General features: G+C 32.9%; 1 protein-coding gene across 4 annotated transcripts in view; it reads right to left on the bottom strand.

Annotated features, from left to right (window-relative positions):
- Positions 1 to 26,781, bottom strand: part of UTRN (utrophin) — a 435,226-nt gene that overhangs the window by 108,678 nt on the left and 299,767 nt on the right. For all 4 annotated transcript variants that reach the window (XM_074187765.1, XM_074187767.1, XM_074187766.1 and 1 more), the window contains 4 exons: positions 22,191 to 22,459; positions 15,849 to 15,995; positions 13,396 to 13,474; positions 9,378 to 9,438 (listed from right to left, as the gene is read on the bottom strand). In XM_074187765.1, the coding sequence (XP_074043866.1) occupies positions 9,378 to 9,438; positions 13,396 to 13,474; positions 15,849 to 15,995; positions 22,191 to 22,459 (556 nt within the window). The remainder of the gene's footprint in view (positions 1 to 9,377; positions 9,439 to 13,395; positions 13,475 to 15,848; positions 15,996 to 22,190; positions 22,460 to 26,781) is intronic.

The raw sequence follows: 26,781 nt of genomic DNA, 5'->3' as shown, positions 1-26,781 counted from the left end.
AGAAGGACTCATTGCTTTACAGTTTGCTCAGGAATTTAAATCACCTTCTACATTATTAATGACTCTTAAAAAATTGGGGGCAATAAGGTGGCACAGTGGATAAAGCAATGACCCTGAAGCCAGGAGGACCTGAGTTCAAATCTAACCTCAGACACTTACTAATTACCTAGCTGAGTGACCTTGGGCAAGTCACTTAACCCCATTGCTGTACCAAAAAAAAAACCCAAAACAAAAAAAAAATCTAAGTTACTCTCAAAGAACAATCCTTACCACTGAGAATATTTCTGAAAAATAAAATATATGTCAAAATCATATAAGTGTGTTTACAAGCTCCATCAGGTTAACTATGTTGTGGAACTTCTCTGAGATTCAGATTCCTTATCTTCAAATGGAAGGGGAATAAGTATTTCTATGATGCCTACCATGAAGTCTGATACTGTGCTAACTAAATGCTTAAATATTATCTTAATAAATCTTTACCAAAAAAACAAGAAGTGCTTTCATTAACCCTACTTTAAAGGTAAGGAAAGTGAGGCAATCTTATGTTAAATGATTTGTCAGAGGTCACACAGCTCCAAAATGAGTCTTCCTGACTCCAGGCTGGCACTCTATACATTGAACCATATGATTACCAATGGGGGTAGCGATGTTGCCCAGGTTGCTTACAAGGTTGCTGTGAAAATAGAATGAGATGACCCTTGTGAAAACAGTAAGCTATAAACTATCATCAAATGGATTGTGTTTATGATTATAATAACAATAGAGTAGTTGACAGCAATACCACTCATTTAAAAGCATAAATTTTGTGTATGAAACACTTCAGTCTTGTTATCTTCTAATATCTGCTGACACACTCATTTTTTCAGAGTTAGGATGTTAAGTTACCCTCTTTACAGAAGTCATCTAAGCTGAAGTTTAAGGCCGTTGATTTCCACATCATTCATTCATGATGCCTGTCAACCTCTCATAGGAGGAGCTGAGAGACTGTTCAGTATACAAACTAACAAACAGAACATGCAAAGAACTCAAAGTCGCAAAAATGACTACTAGGTAGGTTGTAATCAGCAAACATTCGTCAAGGGAGGAAATTCTTAAATATATGCTTACTGAACAAGAAAAGGATATCTTTCAAAAGATTTTTTTTGTCTTGAAAATATCTATCTTTTCCTGCAGACAAATTTCAAATGAAAAAAAAATTTGCTCTTCCTTCCTGTGACAGATCTTCCTTTTTTGTAAGAAATGCTTTATTTACAGTGCCTCGCAAATAGAAAACACTATTCAAATGTTATTTTGTGGCTGGTTAGGTGGCGCAGTGGATAGAGCACCGGCCTTGGAGCAGGAGTATCTGAATTCAAATCCGGCCTCAGACACTTAATAATTGGGCAACCCCATTGCCTTGCAAAAAAAAAAAAAAAAAAAAAAAAAACCAAACCTAAAAACCCTAAAAACCCTAAAAAAAAAGTTATGTTGTTATTACTATTAATCTGCCCAAAGTCATATGTAGCTATGTTTTGCTCTCATGGCCCTTTATTCCTACAAAGAACCTTCTGACCTCTCTAGTTTCTTAAAATCCTTCCCTTCCTTCAAAGTCCAAATTGGGTACCCTCTAGGCAGGAAACATTATCTTACCACTTGCTAGTACTAAGCCATCTCTCTCTCACCTCTAATTTCTTATAGTAGCCTGGATGGTCCCATTGCCCCCCAACCACTATCCCACCCCCACTCATCACACTTGCTCATACCATTGTTATTTGTTTACATGCCATTTTATGCATATTAGATTGCAAGCTATTTGAGAAGAGAGTGTTTAGGTAACACTTATCTGTTTATATCCTTATAAGCCTGGAATAGTGGCTTATAAAAAAAGTAGTTGCCTAATTCATATTTCTTGAATCCAATTGAAAGTAGAAATAGTTGAGATATAATAGATCTGATGAAAAATTCTCCCTTTGTACACCAAGTTCTCCATTTATTGAACCAAATACAAGTGCTTAAGTATCCTCTACAGTCCCTAATCCACCCCTACTCCCGTGGTACTTAGTAAAACAATGTTCTGGTGCTCAAGGGCACCAGATGATGAAGATTTACAGTGTTCCTATACACAACAGTCCCTAACTATCAGTGTTAACTTAAAAGCAAGTAAGCAATTTGCATCCAAAGAGTTTTAAATTGTTTTTGTGCATCAGTATGTCAGGATGAAGTAAAGGAGGAAAAAATAGCTTTTTGAATCAGAAAATCTGACTTAGAGTTCTGGTCCTGCCCCCTGGCACTTATATAAACTTGGACACATCACCTCATTCCTTGCAGCCTCAGAGATTCATTGGTAAGATGAGTTCTAAAGCCCTTCTGGCTTTAACATTCCTAAAGAATAGAAATTGTAAATGATTCCCTTATGCCCATCTCCCAAAGTCAGGTTGGTCCAGATGCTATCATCCCCCCCCACCCCAGTGGTCTAAGCTACTCTTCATTTTCTGAAGCTGTGCTATAGTCTAATATGACTGCTGTAGTCCCAAAGTACTGTTATTCTTTTTCCCTTCTCATCAATATAGTCAGGCTCATTCTTTTAAACACTTTTAACAAAGATAGAGATTTACAGATCGCTTCACAGCAAAACAACATCAAAGCTGTAAGACCAAATCTTTGTATCCTTTCAGGTATTTTGCTTTTATCTAATCCTCTACGTTCTCCACATTTGCAAAGTCAACAAGTATTTATTAAGCATCTACTGGGTGCTAAGCATTAAATCCTGGGCTAAGTACTGAGGATGGAAAGAAATGCAAAGGTGCTTCTCCAGTTTTTAAGGAATTTGCCCTCTAATGGGGCAGATAATATACAAACAACAAGCTACATATGTACATGGGATAAATGGAGCTAGTTTCATAGGGAAAGCATTCCCCCAAAGAGCTGGAGCAACCAAAGATTCTATTCAGCAACTCTACTTGGGAGGGGAAAGGTGTTGAAGAACCTCTCAAATATCCTTCTGGAGACAATGAATGTTGTCCTTCACTGATCATTACACAGGATCATAACCTAAAAAGATGGAAGGGTTCACTGAGGTCACATAGTCCAATCTCTTATTACAGAAGAGGGGAAAGACGCCCAGAAAAGTTAAATAATTTAAACACAGTCATTTAGTTAGCAAGTGTCAAAGGTGGCAGTTGAACCTAATTAGACCTTCCAACTTCAGAAATAGTGCTCATATCACTGTACCATAACATCGTATTACAGATATTATATTCTGACACTGAATTTCTGTACATTGTAGAGACTGAAAACTATTTATAGTGACCTTACAGTGAAAACTTGCATTTTGACCTACCAGGTGTCCTTTACATAAAGTCAACTATTCTACCCTTCGATTCCTTCTTAGAGGTTTAGTCTCATTAAGAAAAGAAGAGGAGCTAAAAAAAAAGCAATTCTCCTTTTTAACAATCTTGGATAACCTAAGAGCTCTACCAATGTCAAGTAGGTATTTCTCACAAATATTAATAGTATTGGTACTGTCAATAGTTGAGATATAATATGCCACATAACTGTTATCAATTTTATCAGTATATAATAGGGACAAAAATGGAACTTGCAGGGCCCTGAATACAATGGTTAATACTAATTCAGAAATAAACCTTTAAAGTTTTTAATTATTAGTGAATATATACTCCTTGTTTTGATGAAAACTTAATTATGCTGAAATGAAAAGTTACAGGTTCCACACATTTAATTTTCCAAATCATTGCTCTGACTCTATTCATACATACAATTCTACACATACCACCACTGAAACCTAGTCACCAGATCTTTCCACCAATAGCATTAAAATTAGTGGACTGAAACAAGGATGAACAGTAACCCAATCCCTGTGGCCTTGGGCAATTTGGTGGCATAGTAGAAAGAGCACAAAGCCTAAAGTCAGGAAGACCTGGGTTCAAAACCAGTTATAGACATCATAAACTGTGTGATCCTAGGCCACTTACTCAAGCCCTTTTACCTCAGTTTCCTCAGCTCTAAAATGAGCTGGAAAAGTAAATGACAAACCATCCAGTATATTTGCCAAGACAACCCCAAATGGGATCGAGAAGAATTAACCACAATTGAAATGACTGAACAACAAAATGCTTTGTGCCTTCTTCTCTGAGAAGTCTATATGTACAGACTATGTATTAGTTATTTTCACATTTCCCCCTTATGATGTGAACTCTGCCAGGACAGGGACTATGATTTCTCCCTTTTTGGTATTCCTTGGGTTTAACATATTGACTGATCTATAGTTAGCCTTAAATAAATGCTTGTTAACTGACTGAATAATCAATAAACTGGAACAGGACAATGAAAGCTGCTACTTTCAAGGATCTCATGGGGAAGATGGCAGTAAACAATGTGTGTGTGTATGTATGTATGTATGTATGTATGTATATATATATGTATGTTGATCACAGTGAACAGAAGGTAATCTAAGACAGAAGAGTGGCATGAAGAAAGGCAGATATAACATCTAGAACAGGTCTAATTTAAGTTATTTACTTGGATGTATATTATGTTTCCCATAATTCCCTCTTTAGACAGTAAGCATTATGAGGGGTGAGTCTGGGATGATGTTCATTATTTGCATTCCCAGCACCTACTTAACACACCACTTAAAAAAAAAATCAGTGGTCCAAAGGTGTGATTTCATTGGCATAGGCAATTCCTGGTGAAGGAATATGTTCTATAAACACAAATCACTTGTTTTGCAACTTACAAACTTGCCCACCTACCTTGGTCTCTCTAAAATGAACAAGATACTTTGCTAAGTGCTAGAGATTCCCAAAACAAACAAAAAAGTAAAAGTGCCACAATGTCTAATGGGGGAAACAAAATGCAAACAACTATGTACAAACAAGTTGTAATAAGATAAGTAAGAAATAACAAACAGAGGGAATTCTAGTATTAAGGGTGATTGTGAAAGGGTTCCCATGTTTGCATGATGTAAAATATAATTTCTTGTGCAATTATTCATTAGAAAATGCCAAATACGAATACTCTAGTTTGTACGTTATCTATGAGTTAAATTTTATTATACTCCCCATTCATAAGATTTTTTTCCAAAAAATTCCACCTATAGAGCAGTTAGCTGGATAATTTTTTTTTCAGTTCTACTACTATCCCAGATTGCAATTGTATAGGATACTATAAAAGCATAAGGAGAAGAGAAGCAGCAACATATCAGCAAGTATGGTAAGTCTTTAGACAGACTTTAAGAAAAGGTGATCTTTAGAATCTTCTTAGTTTTACAGGAAAAATTATGAAATACAGTTTTATCTTTTTTGGTAGAGAAGTGGGGAGGAGGGATATGCCAATGAATGAGAATGTTGCTTTTGCCTTCCATTCTGATCAGTTTTGCTTTAACTATGCATATTTCATCACATAAAATGGATTGATTGCCTTCATATCATTCTCAATTGAAGATGAAATCTATCTGACTTAAGAGTATTTTTACAATAAAAATTTCTATTATTTTGTATGACTTTGTTTAGTTATATATATATGTATATATACATATATATATATATATATATATATATATAAAATCAAGAAGTGATTATGGTATAAGGTAAAAAAGGCAACAAAAATATAAAACAATTTTAAAAAGAAAAAAATGTAAAACTCATAAGTGAATACTAAGATCAGTCAATTCTTAATCCCCTTATCCTCTTATCAACTACCTAACCCACTTCCCAAAGTTTTTGACCTCAATACAAAGGGTGATTAGGTACAAAATGGGGGTGGTGGTGACATTTATCACATGTATGAACAAGGATGTGATTTTATTTAACAATTAAAAAAAGAAAATGAATTAATAGGAAGGAAAAGCAAAGTAATAAAATAAAGAGAGAACTTAAATGGGATAGATTTGTCTAGCAGATTAGACAGATTAGATCCTTTTAATCTTTTTTCTTTTCCTTCTCATAATCCCCAAGCACATAACATTTGCTTTTCTAGAGAGAGAAGTCTAGGGAGAGAATTCTGAGGCTGGTCTCAAGCTATGTTTACATTATGTATTATAAATGGTCTCCAAGAAATTCTCTAAACTGAATGCAGAAATATTCTTTTAAAAATTCCATAGTAATACTTGATATTCTATAACCAAGCACAAAATAAATTTTAACTCATCATGTAAAATCAAAATAGATAGACAGATTGAACCTATGAATTAATTAGTACAGAGAATTCCCAGGAGAAGGAAACTTTCTACCCATGAAGAAGGTTGGTACATTTTCTGAAGTTCATGCACCTTCTTATAATTTCTTAGAGCAAAGAAAAAGTAATTAACTTGCTCAGGGTCACACAGTGAGACTTTCCTCACTCCTCCCTCTGTTACCTGCTGCCTGGGCTCAGTTCCTCATTATGTCTCCAATTCTCACTTTATACTTGAACAGAGATTTTTTTTTAAATCTGTTTATGTGTTGTTGACAACTCTTTCCCTCTGTTCCCCAACCACAATCACACAGATACAATGGAAAACTAGAAAAGCTTTCAGGCATATTTTTAAATTATAAAATGAAATCCATCCAGGCTGAGAGATATAGATTCAAAGTATAGAATAAGAGAAATTTTTTGAATATTAATAAGAAAATTTGTTTTGCTTGACTATGCATATTTGTTACAGGGATTTTGTTTTGGTTTGGGGATAGGAGGGAGAGAAAATAGATTTATTAATTTTTTTTTAAAAAGCTAAAATTTTTTAAAATGCACAGGATTATAAAGGATTCAATTATACTGAGATATGGCTATCAAAATATCTTTAAAAGCCAGTTCATCAAATGCCAGTCAAAAATTCTTTCCCATGAATCTGTTCAGGATAAGCTTTATAAGGGCATATCTAGCAATAAGGAAGGGTAAGCTGTTAGCCATTGTCTCAAACACTTCAGCTGGCTCCCCCAAGCCAGGATCCTGTCAGCCTCACTGAAAGTTCAGACCTCTTAAACCCTACTCAGAATCCCCAAATTGTTCTATTTCAGAACTTATTTCAGCTCTAAGTGCCTGTAGAAGATTGACTCTACTATTCCTCTGTTACAGAGATAAATCATAAGTTCAGTCCTCTGTAGAAGAAAATCCACCACTATACCTGAAATATGATTTTAAGCTATTATGCAAGCCTAAAAAAAGGGAAAAGAAAGGAAATTATACAGGAAAATCTAAAGTTCTGGATAATATTATATAGAATAGACTGACTTTTCTATTGTTTTATACTGTGAAAAATCATAAGAAGACTTCTCAAACCCAACCTATATAAAGTGTCACAATTTTTTAATTAATGGTATTAGAATTAAAATTGAATTGTATAAAAATGTGGTTACTAATTATTAAACTTTGCCAATCAGAAATTTTTTTATTACATGGAAGGGAATTTTTTAAAAAACACATTAAAAAATAAATCCAATGAGTACCCAATACTTAAATTAATTTCTTTAAAATTCCATGGAAATTAATGGAATTTTGAAGCGGAAGAAACCCTTAAGGATCAACTTTTTAATTATTAGTGATTATCTACTCTTCTTGTTTTTGATGAAAATTTAATTATGTTGAAATGTAAAATATAATGCAGACAACTGAACTTCCTTGAGATCCAATTTGTTAAGCAACTGATATGATTTAGATAAAACTATAACCTTTCTCTAGTACATAATTAATGTTCCAATAATTAAAAATGCTAATATTTCTCCAAGATCTTACAGTCAATAAAATGAATAAGATATATCATGATAATTCATTTTTTAAAATCTGGCATTTATATTACAAAGTTGTTTACATTTATTGTCTCAGTTGGCTGCACATTGGATTCTCTAAATAGCCTTGGAAAGGAGGTAGTATAGCTATTATCATCTCCATTTTTACAGATGAGAAGGAATGAGAAAATGAAAACAAGTAAATGTAAATATGTAAATATACTAAATTTTTGGCAGAATGCTTAAAATTAATTTTATTTCATTTTCTATTTCACAGGTTTAGTGTTTTTGACCAATAATTTCCACCCAATAAACTACAATTTGTGGTACTGTTAGAGGGTTGCCTAGGAGCACTAAGAGTTTAAATGACAACCATAGAAGATAAAGAACCTGAATTCTAACTCATATTATTTCTCAAATTAATCTCTCAAGAGAAATTTATCGCTATGAACTATGGGATTTTAGAACTTTATGGAAGAAGTGAAACTTTTAAAAAATTTTAAGTCATCTAGAGATAAAAGTACTAAAATTTTACCCTTTTTTTAAAATCAGGGAAAGTAAAGGACAAGCCTGTAGAGAACAATTTTTTAACTAAAATATACCATGATGAGAATTTGTGGATTTGAAAATAAAAATAGTACAATCATGTGGTCTCTGAATTTTCAAGGGAAAGCTAATTCTTCTGACTATTCTGGAAAAATGCCACTTTACCAATCTCCCAGAAATAAAAGCTTTAATTAAAATTCTTCTTTCTCAAATGCTGTGGGGGTTTTTTTGTTTCCTCCAGTAATTTCTTTCTGGTTCTCAAAGTCAGTCAGACAGGTAATATTATTAAGTTCTTATTATATGTCAGTATCTGTGCCAGACCCTGTAAATACAACTACAAGAAAATAAGACAATTCCTACTTGAAAGGAGCTTATATTCTATTAAGGAAAAAAGACAAAATGAAGAGCTGGCTCCAAAGGGGAAGTCTGCTAGAGAGGAGTTAGAATAATTCAGAGTGCATTGAACTGAAAGTCAAGCTATATATGTCTGCGTGTGTTTGTATATGTGTTTTTATGTTTCTGTGTGTATATGTGACTGGTGTGGGAGAGGGAAGGGTTGCTTATGAAATGACCATAAGTAAGAATAAGAATAATATTTATAAGATACTGTAATGTGCTAAAGTTTGTTTTACTTATACAAATGTTTTACTCATACCAAAAGAAACTCTTCTCTCTCTCTCTCTCTCTCTCTCTCTCTCTCTCTCTCTCTCTCTCTCTCTCCATATATGTACACACACACACACACACACTTATATGTATATCTCACTTGGAAATCTTTAAAATACTATACATATAATCATGTATACATATATGTATATTTTTAGAGAACAAAATTATTATCATAGTTAATATTGTTGTGATAACAATATAGCCTCTATATTACCTATAGGAAAAGTTTGAAATCATTATCTTTTCTCCTAGGAGGTGTGGAGTTTTATTCATTAAACATTATATATATTTCATCCTAATTAAAGAAAATGGTCATTGTAATGTTTACACTAATTTCTTTCACAGTTTTAGAAATTTGTTTTCAAAATTCGTTTTCCTCCAGGTGAAACAATGAATCCTGTTGGTTAAAGTGATGCTGTTTTTCCCAGTATCATTAATAAGACCCAAAGGCAAACTTACTTGATGTAGTATGGCACCGTGTTATGTGAAACAGATCTCTGCCATGGAAGCTGGACAGAAGCTGTGAAAACAAAAGAAGACAGTATAACATTCAACCTAAAATCTCTGTACATCATTCAAAACAGCTAAATTTGATTTTTTTATATCAAATAGGAACAGCTCCAGTTTACTTTCTATAATTATAAAATCAGCTAGATTCAACCATGACATAATGTTATGGTATAAAAGATTTATTTGAGGCAAAGTAAAAAACAAAATTTTCATTCTTTCTTAGCCCCAAGAGTGGGGGGTAAAGATGATATAAATAAAGAAAGCTGAAAAGAAATTTCTGGTTTCCATCATTAAAAAGGAATAGTGGTGCAAGTTTTTAGAAATTATGATGATATATGTTTTCCCCAACATATGGAAATAATGAGGAAATTAAAACCATGTTTTTCTGAGAAATATACAGGTAGTATAAAGGAGCTTTTTGTCCTCTAATTTTTGAGGCTGTATGCATTATCTATGACTATCTATGAGCTAAAGGAAGGTCAGAGGTAAATCATCGCAAGAAGCATCTGACAAATTCTATGATAAGGGATGTTAAAAACCACCTAAGTCATACTCTAATGCCCCATCATGGTGAGGACATGACTTTGGATTCTTCAAGGTTATGACTTTAAGCTCTGACCTCAAGTTGAAAAAGGCTCTGATACTCCCTCAGTGATGCTCCAATCCTCTATCTATAATCAGACAGCTAGTCTAGCTGGAAGATCATTTGTTGTTGGCAAAATGAAGTGATACTTTTTTGAACTGTTTTGGCAACCAAAGTTCTTGAAAACTACTGAGTTCTCACTGCAATGAAATTACAGATCTTAAAAATATTGAAATATGAAATTAAAAAAGTAAAAATTAAACTTAAACAGAAATCATTGAAAACCAAAGTAATTAATTAGCTCTATTAAGTCTCAAAGGTTTTAAATAAAATATTAAGAAATTATAACTTCAGCTAGGTGGCAAATAGAGGGCTGGTTCTGGAGACAAAGTCATGAGTTCAAATTCAGCCTCAGATATTTACTGGCTGAGTGACCCATGTCAAATGACCCCATCCCTTTTGCTTAAAAATGTCCTTCCCGGATCAATGCCTTATTGTGGCAGATGAGCTTCCATGGTTCAGTGACACTTTGAGCTATGCTCAAAGATCATAGTGGAAAACTCTGACAAAAACAAACAAAAAAATCAGTGATCCATTGGAGAAGGAAATGGCAAACCATTCCAACATTTTTGTCAAGAAAACCCCATTAAAAAAATAGTCTAAGAGGGCAATTAGGTTGTGCAGCTGATAGAGCATCAGCCTGGAAGTCAGGAGGACCTGGGTTCAAATGCGGTCTCAGACACTTAATAATTACCTAGCTGTATGACCTTGGGCAAGTCACTTAATCCCATTGCCTTGCAAAAACCAAAGGGGGGGGGCATAGTCCATGTGGTTACTGAGTCAAGCATAAGTGAATGACTGAACAATATTAATCTGAAATTAGGCACATTGTTTTAAAGTACAAAATTATTGCTTTACTTAACCTTCCTTTGAGAGCATGTTATTTGCCTTTTGTAGTTCAATGATAGTTAAGTACTATCTTGAAAACTATTTCATTTAAATTCCATCTTACCAATAATATTCCTCTACTATGTCTACCAAATTTTTCTGACATCTACATTACAAATATTTGCCTTTAATAGAGATAATTTGCTTCTTCAGAAATTAGCCTTATTATGAAAAGTAAACCAAAAAAAAGAACAGAAGGCAAGAGTATATATTAAATGAATCATAGAACTGACTGATTTTTATTAGTCAGAACTAAAAGGTTAGTGTTAATTCTCAAGCCTAATCAAATGGAACTTTTACATAATCCATGGCTCCAGTCCAAATGATAAAGCAGTTAAAGATAGGAGAAATCAATTAGTAAATAATTATGGTTCTATTTATATTCCTTTTTCAACTTAATTATTTGTTTGAATAACTAACCTCCTCAGTTTCCATGAGTATCTCTAGTTTCAGGCACTAAAAGGGGATGAGCTGAATTTACACTTGGAAATGTGCATTTCATAATCTCATTTTCCCATAATCCCTGAATCTAGGTTTGCTTTTTGTTTTCACAAATTAACAGCAGAATCAAAGTTTAGAGTCTTGCTCAACCTAATAATTTTCTTAAATAGAACCATAACCCAGATCCTAATACTTCCTAGCCTACTATTTTCTATTTAATTTAGTTTTTAATTATAAAATGCATTCAATTTTGAAAAATTCTTAAATTTGATTTAAAAATTAGATTAAATATTAAATATGACTTTATGAAACTACTCAATAAAAATTTAAACAAATTACAACAAAAATTAGCATGTGCTTTTCTTCACCAAGTTTTAGAAAATTATCTTGGTACTCAGGCAAATAATATAATTCTCAAATAAATTAGCTGACCTCCAACTAGATGACCGAAATTCAAAGTAAAAGAACACAAGTAGAAAATAGTTAAGATTAATATACTGCAATATAATTTACTAATGATCATTCTGGATCAACAAACTAGGGAAAAATAAAGTAAAGGAAGTCATAATGATGACAACTATAAAAGTTGTAAAAAATAGTTCAACCTAGTATATAATTGAAAAATTAGTGATAAAATTCCTAATTCTAATTAGTTTTAAAGTTCAAAATAATAATGATGTGATATAGAATATAATCTATTTTAATCAAAATTAGTTTTAAAATCATGAAAAGGGAAGAAACAAATGAAGTCACAACTATAGTTATTTATGCCAAGAGATTTTCATAACATGGCAATGTCAGGGCCATGGCCAAAACTTGACATATTACTTAACCAGACCTGAATTAAGCATGTTTTTTTTCAGTTGTCATTTTTCTAAATATACTGATAGTGGTATACAAGCTTTTTAAAGGTATGAGAGATTTAGTTTTTTTATAACCCCTATTCCCAGTATAGGCCTTGTATAATGTCTGACATAGTCAAAAGAACGTTTTATGTATATGAATCTCTAAATCTCTCAGTTGAATAGGCTAATTCCTTCATTCTTCTATTGGGGGGGGTGCTGCAAGGCAATGGGGTTAAGTGACTTTCCCCCCAAGGTCACACAACTAGGTAATTATTAACTGTTTAAAGCCAATTTGAACTCAGGTCCTGACTTCAGGGTGGGTGCTCTCTCCACTGTGCCACCTAGCTGCTCCTCAATTCCTTCATTCTTGATGGGAAAGTTTGCTACATAGGGATTTGAACAGGTTTAAATCATACTATTCAAATCATCATAACATATAATATATGATCAATTATAATGTGTGATCAATTATATGATCTATATAATTATTTTAAGGAAGAAAAGAAAGAACAGGAAAATATTTTTTTGACCTGGCAAAGTTCATATTGGTAATAAATGTGAGTTTTGGATCTGAGTATAAACTATTAGATTAAAAAAATAGTTCAGAGTATTGTGAGCTAAGATGCAAGAGAAACAAAATGAATGAATATTTCTTAAGAGCTTCCTATGGGTTAAGCACTGGGGAAAGAAATAGAAAAAAAAGTCCCTACTTTCATTCCTAAAGACCTCACAATACAAATGAGAAAAATAAAATTGGGGTATTCAGGATCAGATAGAAAAGACAAAGGGTTTCTTCATTGGCAAAGTTTCTGTTCCAGAAGTCTGGGATAATAGTTAAAAGAACAACTGAGGATGCAAGGAAGTCATTTTCTAGGTAGGGAAAAATATAGCCCTACTAGGGGCCAAAACTTTCTAGTCTCAATTAAATGGATTTTGGGATAATAAGTGAAGGGGAGAATAGAAGGGTTCTTTGCTTAAAAGAAAAGTTAAAAAAAACAGCAAGTTAATTGTCTTATTCCATAGTGGATCCTTCAAACATTAATTCTTTCATTAAGCATTTAAGTAGCTACAAAAGAATTTCTATGTGAAAGAAAAACAAAAGAATTTAACAATCAAAATTATGAGTTAAATCATCCTTATTTTTACTTACTAGAGAGAAAGTGCTGAGAATATGGTCCAAAATCTCGATGGGCTTCCTGAAGCTGCTTAAGGCGGTCTTCTACTGAAACCTACATGGATCCATGCAAGAAAAAAATTATAATCTATGTTCTTAAACAATTCTTTATTCCAGACAAAAAAGATGAAAATGATAATCCCAATCTTGAATTTAAATATGAAAATATAGGAGACCTTTAAGGTTTGTCAGACTGCTTTCATGACTTTACATTAAGGTAAACTAGAATGGGTACCTGACCCTTAAAAGAAGAAAATGTACAATCACTGAAAGCTAGAGGAATCCTAGAATTGTAGAGCAGCAAAAGATTTTACAGGGTATGTAGTTCAGCTCTATCATTTTATAGATGAGGAAGTTGGAGCATGGTGAAAGCAAATAACTCAACAGAAGGTGGACTGCTAGTTACTGGCAATGCTGGAACTAAAAACCGGATCTCCTGCCTTTTTATTAATTGTACTTTCCACCTCACCATAACTCCTAGGAACAAGTGAAAAGGCAAAAGTAAACAATTCTCTCTTCAAAAGAATTTCTTCTCTTTGTCTATATTTCTATACTCATCTGGTTCCATTTAGATCATCACATTCACAACTACCTTTCTAAAAGGGAAACATTTGAAAACATGTGTTTCTCTGACTTTTGATAGATCATCCTCAAGGGCTAATTAGATTACAACATGTCTAGAAACCATCTACACACTGTTCATTATATTTACAGAAAAAGAAAATAAAAATAGCTGTTTTGGAAGTGTTAACAATTTTGCCTTTCCATTATCCAACCCAGAAGTTAATACCTGAGTTCTATAGCTTATCAAATTACAAGGGACACAGAATATGTATTATTTTTCAAAAATTACATATTCTTTGATTACTTGTCTTTGAAGATGAAAGGAAATAGAAACAAAATGAGAAGTAAATCAAATTAGATTAGAGTGTCTATAAAATGAAAATAAATAAGAATTAGAATTAAAGATAAATTTTGTCTTCTGTATTTATTCACAAGGAAAGCATAGGAAGCAACTTATATCTTGTGTCTTATTACCTCAAATCATTTCAGCACAAATTGACTGTCATAATGTTGTAAGAAATTGTCACCAAGTAAAAATGTCTGCACAAATATATCCTAGCTTTGTCAATATTGTAAAATCAAATCAGAAAATCCAGATAACATAAGAAATATTTTAATAATTTTTTCTTAGGAAATCACAATTTTAAAATTCATCCAGTTACAATTCTAAATCTTAAAACATAGCATGACACACAAATAACTTACCCTCTTGGCCTCCCCCCCCCCCCCAATGCTCCACAACTTAGCCTTCATGTAAGGTTTTGGAAAATTCTGTTTATTTCTACTCTCTATTACCCCCTGGAAATGTTGGAGTTAGCACACAAAGGAATACTATAAGTCTGTGGTACACACATTGAATTTTTTTTAATAGTTAATATGGTGACAATCTGAAAGTCATTTATTTTTCCTTAATATTTAATAAGGTGAAACAAGGTAGAATTGAGAAAGAGACATCAAAAGAAAAGAATCAATGACCAGAGGTCAAAGCAATAAAGATGAAGAAGAAGAAAGCAGAATTTTCCTTTTTTTGGAACAAATAAGTAGGAAAAATGATTTCTTCATGAGCTATAATAGAAATGTTTCAGTTTTCAAATGTTTCAATTATTGTTCTGATTTTTTATATAATTTACTAAACTATTATAGGAATTGAGAATCAAAAATTAAAACCCTATTAACAGAGATAAATTAAGTACCTACATGAGGTCATTACTCAAGATATTAAAAGCAGTTTTAACTTGGCCCCGCCCACCTTTTCAGTCTTCTTATACGTACTCCTTTCCATTATTCTACAATACAGTATTGCTCACTCCCTGGTTGTTCCTTGTATAGGGTTCTCAAACCCATGAATCTAGGCATTTTCACAACTGCCCCCATGCCTAGATTCTCTACTTCTTTGACTCTTCTTGACTTTCTGGTTCCCCTCAAATCTAAGATAAAATCCCATCTTCTGAAAGAAGCCCTTACAGGATCACTTAAAGCTAGCCTTTTCCTCTGAGATTATCTATAATTTATCATGTATATAAATGTACACTTATGTATGTGTGGCTTGAACATGGATATAAAACACACATGTGTTTTATATATGTATGTGTGTATGTTGTTTTCCCTAAAAGATTGTGAGCTTCCTGTGGACATGAACTGTATTTATTAGCCTTTCTTTGCATCCTCAGTCTGTCACAGAGCAGAAACTTCATAAACATGTGTTGATCTAATAGATTTTTCATTTTCATTTCACAGTGAAATTATTAACAAGGACAGTTGGTAAAATAATGGAAAAAGACAAAAAAGTATTTGGGACAGAAAGGGAAAGCTGGGGGGGGGATTCAAGAAATATGTCTTCCAAAGGAAAAATAATGAAGTCATACCTGTAAAAGTTTCCATCGCATATTAAGGTCATCTAGTTGCCGAGACATCTTTATAGATGGATGCAAGTCAAGAGGAGATAGCTGACTGGATAAATCATTCACTGTTTTAACTTTTAGGTTAATTGGTGCAATCTCTTCTCTAAATGCCTAGAATAAAAGAAAAAGGATTAAGACCATCTGAAAAGTAATGCCCTATCTCTATTTCTCCCAAAAGGACAAGGATAGCTATGAGAGAAAAAAAATTCAGTAATGAACTCAAAAAGAGGACTTACAAATATAGCCTGATAGTCAATGGGGTTTCTAATTCAGTGATTGATGCAGCATAATATGTATTTAAAATAAACCTTGGAATAGGTTCTACTTTGAACAATACTATCATATCTATTCTTTGTTTCAATAATCTTCCTCTCTTTATAGTCCTCACAAGAGTTCTATTTTGAAAGTATTGTACTTCACCAGAGTTTTCATTTACATCTACAATTTTCTAATGATTCCATTATCCTTAATTTAATGCACCAAATATTTCTGAACATCAACTATGAACAAAATTCTATGCAAGGTACTACCAAGTATTAGTGTGAGTTCCTTGAGGGGAGGTATTGTCTTTTGTGTCTTTTTAATACAAAGCTCTTAGCAAAGTCCCAAGCAAATAGTAGGGACTTAACAAGTGTATATTGACTGCCTGAATAAAAATGAACTTCTGTTATCTTCAAAAGATGTATAATCAAATAGGAGAGAAGTATGAAAATAATTATAAGGCAGAACTGCTACTGAATTATTGAAAGATGAGAAATTATTTCTATCTGAGGGATAAGATATACTTTACTGAAGAGAGTACAAAATTTATGTTACTGTAATTGTATTGTTTTCTACTTGAATTGATAACATATAGTTTAGTTAGGTAGTAAATTAAATAGTTTTTTATAGGTTAATATGGGAACTCAATTATTATTTATGTCATTGTTGTTATAGGAAGATGTGTTCTAAATCCCAAAGAAATAACTTATAATTAAACATAATCCATTTTTAACTAGGAAACTTTTTGTATAATAGAAGATACTTTTTAACTAATAAAAGTCCTAGATTTATCTAGTTAATTATGTGCAGCACAAAAATCTTCACATGATAATAGAAAATTTTCCCTGTAAATATAGAAGTATCTTTAACAATTTATGGAAAGGGGAAGAGCAACACCTTCAACTTTAACAGCCCTAACTAACTGCCACTGGAATCGTTTAGAGTTGATGTTCAAAAATTTTTAGTGAATCACAAGAGCAACTAATGAATTAATATGAAAATTACTATAATAATTCTGACACTTTCATGGTAATTGATGTTTAATGCAGGCTTACTGATGCTGGGGGTAAAAATGAAAATATATACTAAAGTGTCACTTATTAGGGGAGTTAGTGATAGACTGTTTATAAAAGTGACTTCTTTATCCCTGTATACTCAGGTCTTAGCAAAGTCCCAACTAAATAGTAGGAGCTTAACAAATGTATATTGACTGACTAAATGAAAATGGACTTCTACTATCTTCAAAAGACTTTTCTGGAATAAGGACATGCTGTAAATAACTTTCAAGGGAAAGCAACATGCCATAGATTTTAATTATTTAATTAAATATTTTATGAAAAGAAACTTAATTTTAATTAAGTCCAATAAAAAACATTTGTGATTGAAAAGATGCATCAAACCACTTTGAATCTATAGGCAGATAAAAGTAATTGCTTGCTGTGACACAGACTGCTACTAAATATTATTAAAAATAAGTTAAAAGTGACTGAGGTACCATTTCTTCTAAAATCCTCTGTGACCAATAGCATTAGAAGAACAGACTACCCCTGGCAAGAGGAGCATTTTTGCTTTCAAGTCTGCCTATAGACTACCAATCACTTTCTGAGTTGCCAGTGTTTGTTTGTTTTTGTGTGTGTGTGTGTGTGTGTGTAAGTAATAGCAACTATTAACAAAAGTTAATAATACTGTTATTCTGCTATACACAAAACTATCAAGATATGACAAACGGCTTCTTAAAATCAGAACAAAGAGTTGTTCTCATCAGTTTGTTTAGAACTTGTTTAAATGGCAAGCACTAGAAAGAAGCTATTAAAGGTAGGATAAGAGAAAATTCCCTTTTCCATATATGTAAGACCCCAACTCTTTCCTTTATATTCCTTTCCCAGTACAATATTTCTGACAACAGATGAAGGAAATTAAAGTGACTCTTTATAATAGATATATACATATAATGGTTTGTCTTAGCAAAGGTTCATATTTATAGGGGGAAAATATTAAAAGAATTTTAATTATTTTAGGGGGAAAAAAAGTAGAACAACCATTTCCTGCAATAATCATCTGATGAACTGAAAACAAAATTCCCTAAATATGAGCAGTTGTCAGTTCTAATTTTTTAAAAGCTAGGTATCTATTGTAATTCTACAAAAATGTCAAAATTCTAAATCTGGATTGAATTCTTAGACATTCAAAAATTTTGAGAGGAATAGTACTAACTCAAACAACAACCAAAGAAAACATTTTGGATACTGAATGGGAATATCCTGAAAGTGATTGAGGTTTTCCAAATAAACTCATTTCACCCTCCCAATCATACAGGGCTGGTAATATGAAAAAGCAAAACAGTAGATGTCTGTATCTCCTACAATAAACTTGAAGTGTCTTATTTTTGAGTGGAAGCAATTCTCAGTTCTCAGACACAGTGCCAGGGGAACAAGATTCATGAAGGTTCTAATAAATTAGTGAGGCATTAACTTAGAACCTAGTTACAAAACTAGTTTTTGTCACCCCAGACTAGTTCAGCATAAATTTAGAAATGCTCAGGAACAACAGATTGACCTCTTCTATTCTCTGACTAGGTTATCTTTCCAGGTCTGTCAATTTACCTTCTGGGCCTTTCTTGACTTCTTTCAATTAAATTAAAACATGGACAGTTTTTCATTCACTTGTTGGCTAACCTAATAATATAATATTATTTATGGATCATTATGTCTGTATTCTCCCAAGAAACATTTATGCTTTTAATAGTAAATTTAATACTACAAAACAAATTTGCAGGCAATGCTGAAATTCCAAGTATAATTTCTGTGTTAAGAGTAGAAAATAAATTGGGGCAGAGAGGACTTTTCAAATCCTACCACTATCACCCTACACCACAACTGCATACTCAGTCTATCAGAAAAGGGAGTCTTTAATGAATTATTTTACGTAAACTTCATATGCCTAAAGCAGAAAACTCAGAAACTGTGCAGTCACCTCAGGGTAAAGGGTTGAGGAAAGATGGTCAGTCAACAAGATGTTAGCATTCTCATTTTTGCTGAGATAGCCACTGGAGGGGCTGGGTTCAAACATAACCACACCTTTCTTTATCATTCAACATTCTTATTCTGTCTACTCCCTCTGGGAGGCAAACCCTTTACATTTCTAACCTTTTCCTTCTAGTTTAGGTGTCAACTCCCAGGAAATTATAACTTACCATATTTCCCCATGTATAAAATGCACCCTTTCCCAAAAAAGTTGGGGTCTAAAAACCAAGGGCATCTTATACAGTGGTTGTAGATTTTTTTACTTGTATTTCTTGCTTTTTTGCATTTGTCTTTATGCTCATTGTTTTCCATTTATTACTGGAATATTAAGCTATATTTTGCCACATTCTGCCCAAAAATGGCTCAGAAAAGATTTTTTGTGCAGTACTGAATTCATGTTCAAAGTGATCCAGTTTGCAAAAGTGAATGGAAATCATGCTGCTGAATGTAAGTTTAGTCCTCCTCCAACAGAAAACAACCCAAGACTGACTACAGGAAGAAGAAAACCCTCCTGAAAACTCCACAGCAGAAGAATGTCATGAGAGGCAAGACAGCAAAATGGCCTGATTTAAAGAGGGAATTGAAGATATGGACTGAAGAGCAAAGGGCAGCTGGAATTCCTATGTCCACAAAGATGGTTCAGAATGAGGCAAGAAGAACTGTTGATGAAAAAAAAAGTTACTGATTTCAATTGGTGCTTCGGGTTCATGAAATGGAATGGACTAAGCATGCACGTATGCACCAGACTTGTCCAAAAGATGTCTGAAAGCTATGAGCAGAAGGTCCTTGTATTTCATGATGAATAAAACTTGAGTACAATAACTTTTTGTAATAATTTTCTTTTCAAATTTCAGGCCCCCAAAATTAAAGTGTGTCTTATCATGGGGAAATACCATATACTAACCAGTAGCCACTATCTAAAGCAGTTTTGCAGGTGCCATTATAAAAATTCCAACCAAACTACCTGTCTCTTGCTTGTCAGAAACTGGATTTTTTGCTATACTAATAAGTGCTTCTCTCCATTTCATTTGTGGGCCATGTGTGTGTGTGTGTGTGTGTGTGCTGTAGAATAACTAGGAATGCATGGATTGTACTCTTGTTCAGAGATACTATTACATTGTTTTTGTTGTTCATCCTTCAATCTCTAAAAAGACCAATGATATTATGAAGGTGATATCTTGACTTGCATGTAAATTGGAAGTGGGGAAGGGTTATAAACAAATTATTATCCAGTGACAAGACAAAGATCAAGATAACTGGTGATGATCCAGGATAAGTAGGTGGCTTTGGCCTTTCTAGATTAGGTCTTTCTCAGCTCTCAGTTTGTTTGAGGTCTTGTCCATTCAAAGTCTAAGGGCTAGGTAAGAGTTGAGACAAAGGATGACTCAATATAGCATCTATATTCTCTTCAAAACTTACTCTTCTTCCAAACTTTCCTATTAGTATTGAGAGAACCATAAACCTTGCACTCAGATTTTTTCAAACTCTGTCATCTTTGAGTCCTTGCTTTACTTCAGCTCATATCAATATTTTATCAGTTCTACCACCTCTATTACATAAAAGATGGAATCAGTAAGAATTGAGTTCAAAACCAATCTCAGAGACTTACTAGCTAGACAAGGACAATAATAGTACTTATCTCCCAGGGTTGTTGTGAAATTTAATTGAGATAACTGTTACATTATTTTTATAATAGTTGTATAATATTATAAACCCTAAATCATTATATAAGTACTATATATTATAATTAATCCTCATAATAACCCCCCACCCATACAGCATGCATCATCTTTAACCTAAACCATTGCAGAAGCCTCCTAATTAGAATTCCCATCTCTCCCCTCTCCAATGCATCCTCTTTACAGCAAACTGATTTTCCTAAAGGCAGGTCTGACTATATAATATCATTAATCATATGCTTATCTAATGACTCACAAATAGGACCAAATATTATTTCATATCTGTTTTTATATTTATATTTAATTTCTATTTGGAAGTAAGTTTTACAATATATATGATATAAAAATAAATGGACGCAACTTATGTTTTATAAAATGAAGACATTGTTGCATACTATAAATGTGTAAACATAAGACATATTGTCTTTACATGATTTGAATTGCTTTAGTGATGAGTAGGTGATCAAAAAGGTTTAGAGAACACTACTCTAAGGAGCTACCTTAGATATAGCTTTTTCTCCCCAATGAAGAAATATATTCAGAGTCATTAGATCTTCTCTCTTCTCTTTTTTATTCAACCATTAGCACAATGAAAGTAAAAAAGTAGAGCTGGAAAAAGCCTAATTTTAGAGACTTTACCCCAAAATAAAGTCATATACATTCTAAATCCTATCCCTTTTGTACTATTTGTACTGTATTGCTGCAAATTTCACTATTTTTACTGGATATTTTATGGATTTTCTTGGAATTCTTAATATTTGTCCTGCATCATTAAAGTTCAAATCAATGTTATTTGGCATTTGTACAATTCCCTTAAGAAATTTAGAACCTACGTCATTCACTAATGGCATTATTCTGCCAGGAAATGAAAGCAGGATTCTCAACCTCAATACTATTTGCTTTATGATTCCACTTAATTTTCTCTGAGGAAAGTTTGGTGTTGTTGTTCAGTCATTTCAGGTGTATATGACTTCATGCTTCCACTGGGGCTTTCTTGACAGAGATGTTAAGTGGTTTGCCATTTCCTTCTCCAGTTCATTTAATAGATGAGAAACTGAGGCAATCAGGATTAAGTGACTGACTCAGGATCAGACAACTAGTAAATGTCTAAGGCTATATATGAACACAGGAAGAAGAGCTCTATCCACTTCACTGCTTAGATGGCCAATAGGTTAAGAACAACAGGAAATTCCCACCCCCCTAACCAAAAACCACATTTTCAAGGAGAACCCAAAATTTTTTACACGTTTTCTAACAAAGTCAAATGGCCACACAGATTGAAAGTAAAGGTGAGGGGGAAAAAAAACAATATCTAGAATACTATACTACAATGAAGCGCTTACTGTGGTTTTTTCTATGTGATCCATCAATAAGTCAATAAGTAAATCTCCCACAGGTTTCCAACCATTTCGTACAGCCTCAGCTTCTTTCAGGTCAGCATCAAGGTCATCCATGGCTCCTTGCAGGTCTCTTAGTTTTTCAAGTGCTTTGTCAACTTGCTTTTGCCAACTGCTAGTGACAGCATTGAGGTTCTCCCACTTCTCTTTCACTTCTGAAGACTGTTTGCGCATGGCTTTGGCAATTTTCTGGGCTTTCTCTTCAGGAGTCAATTCTAAAACAAGAAAGATTAATTGTATATTATACTAGGAATGACACTGCTTATTTTAGACTGGTTTACCCAAAACGTAGCTCTGGGAATCAGATTTAATCAGACTTAAAATGAGACATAGAGATCCTTGAAATGAATCTGAAAAAAAAGAAATTCTCTCTGGAACAAATCCAACAAGAATATCAGTTTTTGTTTCACATCAAGGAAGCAAGAACTCACAAACTGTCGAAGGAGGCTAGTTCATCTTTGAACACATTTAACAACTAATGGAAGTTTTGCTTATATTAAGAGGAAATTTTCCTTTCTGTTCCATGTACCTATGGAAGTCCTTAGGGCCAATGTGAACATGAGAAGAATGAATTAGATGATCTCTAAAATAGAAATGACTAACTATATCATTCTTCAAAGGGCATCTACTTCCATAAAGGAGTAGGAATAAATGGCAAGAGCAAAGAGCATCTCTTTGATTCTTCTTCCTCTAATCTTAGCTCAAGCTAAACTAAGAAGTATCCTTCTTAGTGTAAGAAGATCATTAAGTTTTGGATAGTCCACAAGAACCTCAGAGGTTTAATATACTGAGTAAAAATAGGTGTTTAAAATGAATTCAATAGCCCATTTCAGATTATTTTTTGTATTCTTATTAATATGCTGAATAGGGATAGCAGCATTTATTCTTATGGAAGTTATGAGGATCAAAGGGGATATCATAAGTAAAGCACTTTGTATACCTTAACAATCATATAATTGCTATTAATACTATTACTATTATTGAAATGTAATAGGAAACCATGGAAAATTTCAATATTCAATAGCTTAAACATCCCCTACATACTATATATTCTTTTAAATATCATAAGAGAACCCATGAAAAAGTGGTACCTCTTTAAAAACAAATTTAAACTGTTAATACCAACAACCTTATCTATAATTGGACTAACTCAGTCAGAATGTCTATAGGCCTCTGAAGTACAAATAGGTCAAAACCTAAAAGTGTAGAATGGAAAAAAAAAAAAGTGAGTTAACGGTCAAGAACATGGATCCAAATGCCAGATGTACCACATTGTATACAAGTACCCTTGTAGAACTTCTCTGGGGTTCAGTCTCTTCATCTATAAAATGAGGATGATTGAATTCTTAAGATCACTTCAAGAGTTCTCCAAACTCTAAAACTATATTCTGTGTTTAAAGATACTTGTTTATATAATTAGATGAGATTAAACACACACACATACACACACACACACACACACACACACAACATAATACTTAATATAATAATCTCCGGTAATTGTTAACAGGTGAATAAAATGTGAACAATTTATATTTTGTTCCCAATTTCCAACCTTGAATGAAAATAAGCTAAAAGATGGTTTTTGTAAGTAAATCATGTCTTTCAATGACTGCAAATTAGTCTTCCCATGTTTATGGCAATTTTTCATCAAAATGAGACTTTTTTTAATAGCTATTAAGTTGCTATCTAGATCATTTTGGGTCACTTCCCTATCTTCATTGTAAATGATTACGCCAGCCTCTTCCATAATGAGATTCATAGAACTTGAAAGGCAATTTAATAACCCTAGTATCTATCCATAGTCAAACATTTAAAATCTTTTGAAGAAAATAAAACAACTTTTATTTCATTTTAGATTTTTCCAGAAAATAGTAGATATAAATATATGCATGTTGGCATGTTTAATGCCTAAAACAAGGCTAGTAGTAAAAGTGTACAGTGAAACATTACGGACCAAGTAAGAAATTACAAACTGATGAGGATATATTTTGAAAAGAAGGCCCTATCTTTATCTCTTCAATAAAGGTAATGTTACTAATTCCTTACAGAAATTTCTCCATATACACAATTTCATTTTATTATCACAGCAACTCTCAAATATCCATTATCCAAATGTTAGTATTCTCATTATACATATGAGGACAATGAGAGTTAGAAAGATTAAGTGACGAGCTAGGTCACATAATTAGCAAGTAAATGGTACAACTGGAAGTCTTACTCAGATGCTGTGCTTTCTATTATGCCACACTTAGTTTCCATTTAAGTCAATATGACTATAATAATAATAATAATTGACAGTATTATAAAGCATTTTACATACATCATCTCACTCAAGTCTTACAATATTCTAGTTAGGTAGGTATCATTTTTATAGAAAAGGAAAGTGAGGCTCAGAAGATTTGTACACCTTGTCATAGTCACAGAGCTAAATAAATCAGAAGCAGGTCTTGAATCCAGATCTTCTGCACCTCAAATCCAACAGCCTTTCCCACTATACCATTCTGCTATGCCTGAGTCTTTATCACATTCCCTAAAAATTTGCTGAATAGTTCATTGAGAAACACCATGACAGGGGCAGCTAGGTGGCGCAGTGGATAGAGCACCGGCCTTGGAGTCAGGAGTACCTGGGTTCAAATCCGAACTCACACACTTAATAATGAGCTAGTCGTGTGGCCTTGAAAAAATCTTAAAAAAAAAAAAGAAAGAAAAACACCATGATGGGGAAATGTGTACACACACACACACACACACACACACACACACACACACAGACACACAGAAAATAAATAAATAAATATGCTGGAGAATTCTGAGCAGTGGGAGGAGTAAAAATCAAAGGAGAAAGAATAAAGTATATGAAAGGAAAAAAATCCATTTCTTGAGAGTTGATCTTATATTAAACTTCATGTTACTAAAATGCAAACCTTATTATCTTCCTCATATTTATTAGATGAAAAACATTAGATGAACTATAAAACTGTTTTTAATAGGCCACTGAGAGATCTCTGACACCTGTGAATGTTTATAATTCACCTGATTCTTTAAGAGATATTTTACATGCTAATGTCTAGTGTAAAACTTCTGAGCTTAATTATCATGATCTTTCCTTAGATTAGGAAACTCTTTTCATGACTCAGTCATTAAGTAATCTGGCATTGAAACACATAGCTTCTTTGTAACATGACAAAACACTCCACACTGGTCATTACTCTTTTTGTCTTCACTTAATATGAATTTTTTATGTTCAAAAGGTTCTTTTTTCTACAGTATATTGCATTATCTTCACTCCAGCAGCTATTCAGAAAGGAGTTAGGGAATCTACATTCAACTAAACCATCTGTTTACAAAAAAGGAAAACTAATAATGGATTTGGAGAAAGTGACAGACAGAATGAGAATTGTCTTTATAGACTCATCAGGATAAAGAATATTAGTCAAGAATACAAAAATTTGGGTAAAATGATTGTTAATACTTTTTGAAATTTTTAATATGAAATAAGTCATTAAATATAAACTTATTAAGACCAATATTGGAATACAGATAGGGAGTTAGGCCTTGAGAAATCATCTAGTCCTGACCACCTCTTTTTATATAGGCAATAAAAACAAATGAAAAAAAAAATAAAAATATTTAAGCTTAAATATAAAAGAATTCCATATTTGAAACTTAAGGGAAAAGGAGTTATCTTTCCAAATAATACAAATAATTACTTCTAAGTCCCTTGAGCAAGGGTGAGAATCCTTAAATTCATAACTTTGGGCTGGATTTCTCTTCATTTGCTCCTGCCCAGAGGCCAAGTCGTTTCTCTCCTGAGATAACTAAGGCAAAATAATTTAAAAAATAACAAATTTCCCAAGTTTGAGCCTGAAGAGCAGTAATAAAAGTTGAAGAGTTAACTGATATTTCATAAGTGATAACAATGAAGCCTAGGGTGAACAGCAAATTATGATCATTGTTAGCAAGGATCAGCTTACGGGGTTCCAAATATCTAAAAGGAGGTCTCAATAAACATTAATCATAGCTTAAGTAGAACATGGTATTTGCCCCCTTAATCTATCCCTCTTCCAAACTTCCCACTTTCTATTGAGGGGAATACCATCTTTCTAATTGGGTTTCTCAAGTTTAGAGTCATTCTTGACTTTTTGCTCTCCTCCAAAACACAGCCACCCCCATCATTTGCAATCATTTGCCATTACATTACATCACACAAAAATTTAACAAAAATATTTTCCCTAACTTGCTTGTCAATTATGTCACAAAAAATACTCTCCAATCCCTTACCTCCTATATATTATTGTCCTAGTTCAGGCTTGTATTACCTTTCAATTGGACAATCACAAGAGTTTCCCAGTTGGACTCAATGTTCTTGGTTTCTTTCCTCTTTAATACAAATTCTAAGAAAATGACAAAATAAACTTCATAAAGCATGTCATTTTCCCACTTTAAATTATTCAGTGGCAAACTATGATCTGTAAAATGACTAAAAAAGAAAACAAAAACCCCTCTGTTTGGAATTTAAAGTTCTTCAAGTTGA

This window comes from Macrotis lagotis, chromosome 5 (assembly GCF_037893015.1).
Source record: "Macrotis lagotis isolate mMagLag1 chromosome 5, bilby.v1.9.chrom.fasta, whole genome shotgun sequence".
Taxonomy (NCBI): domain Eukaryota; kingdom Metazoa; phylum Chordata; class Mammalia; order Peramelemorphia; family Peramelidae; genus Macrotis; species Macrotis lagotis.
This window is presented reverse-complemented; position numbering and strand designations above follow the sequence as displayed.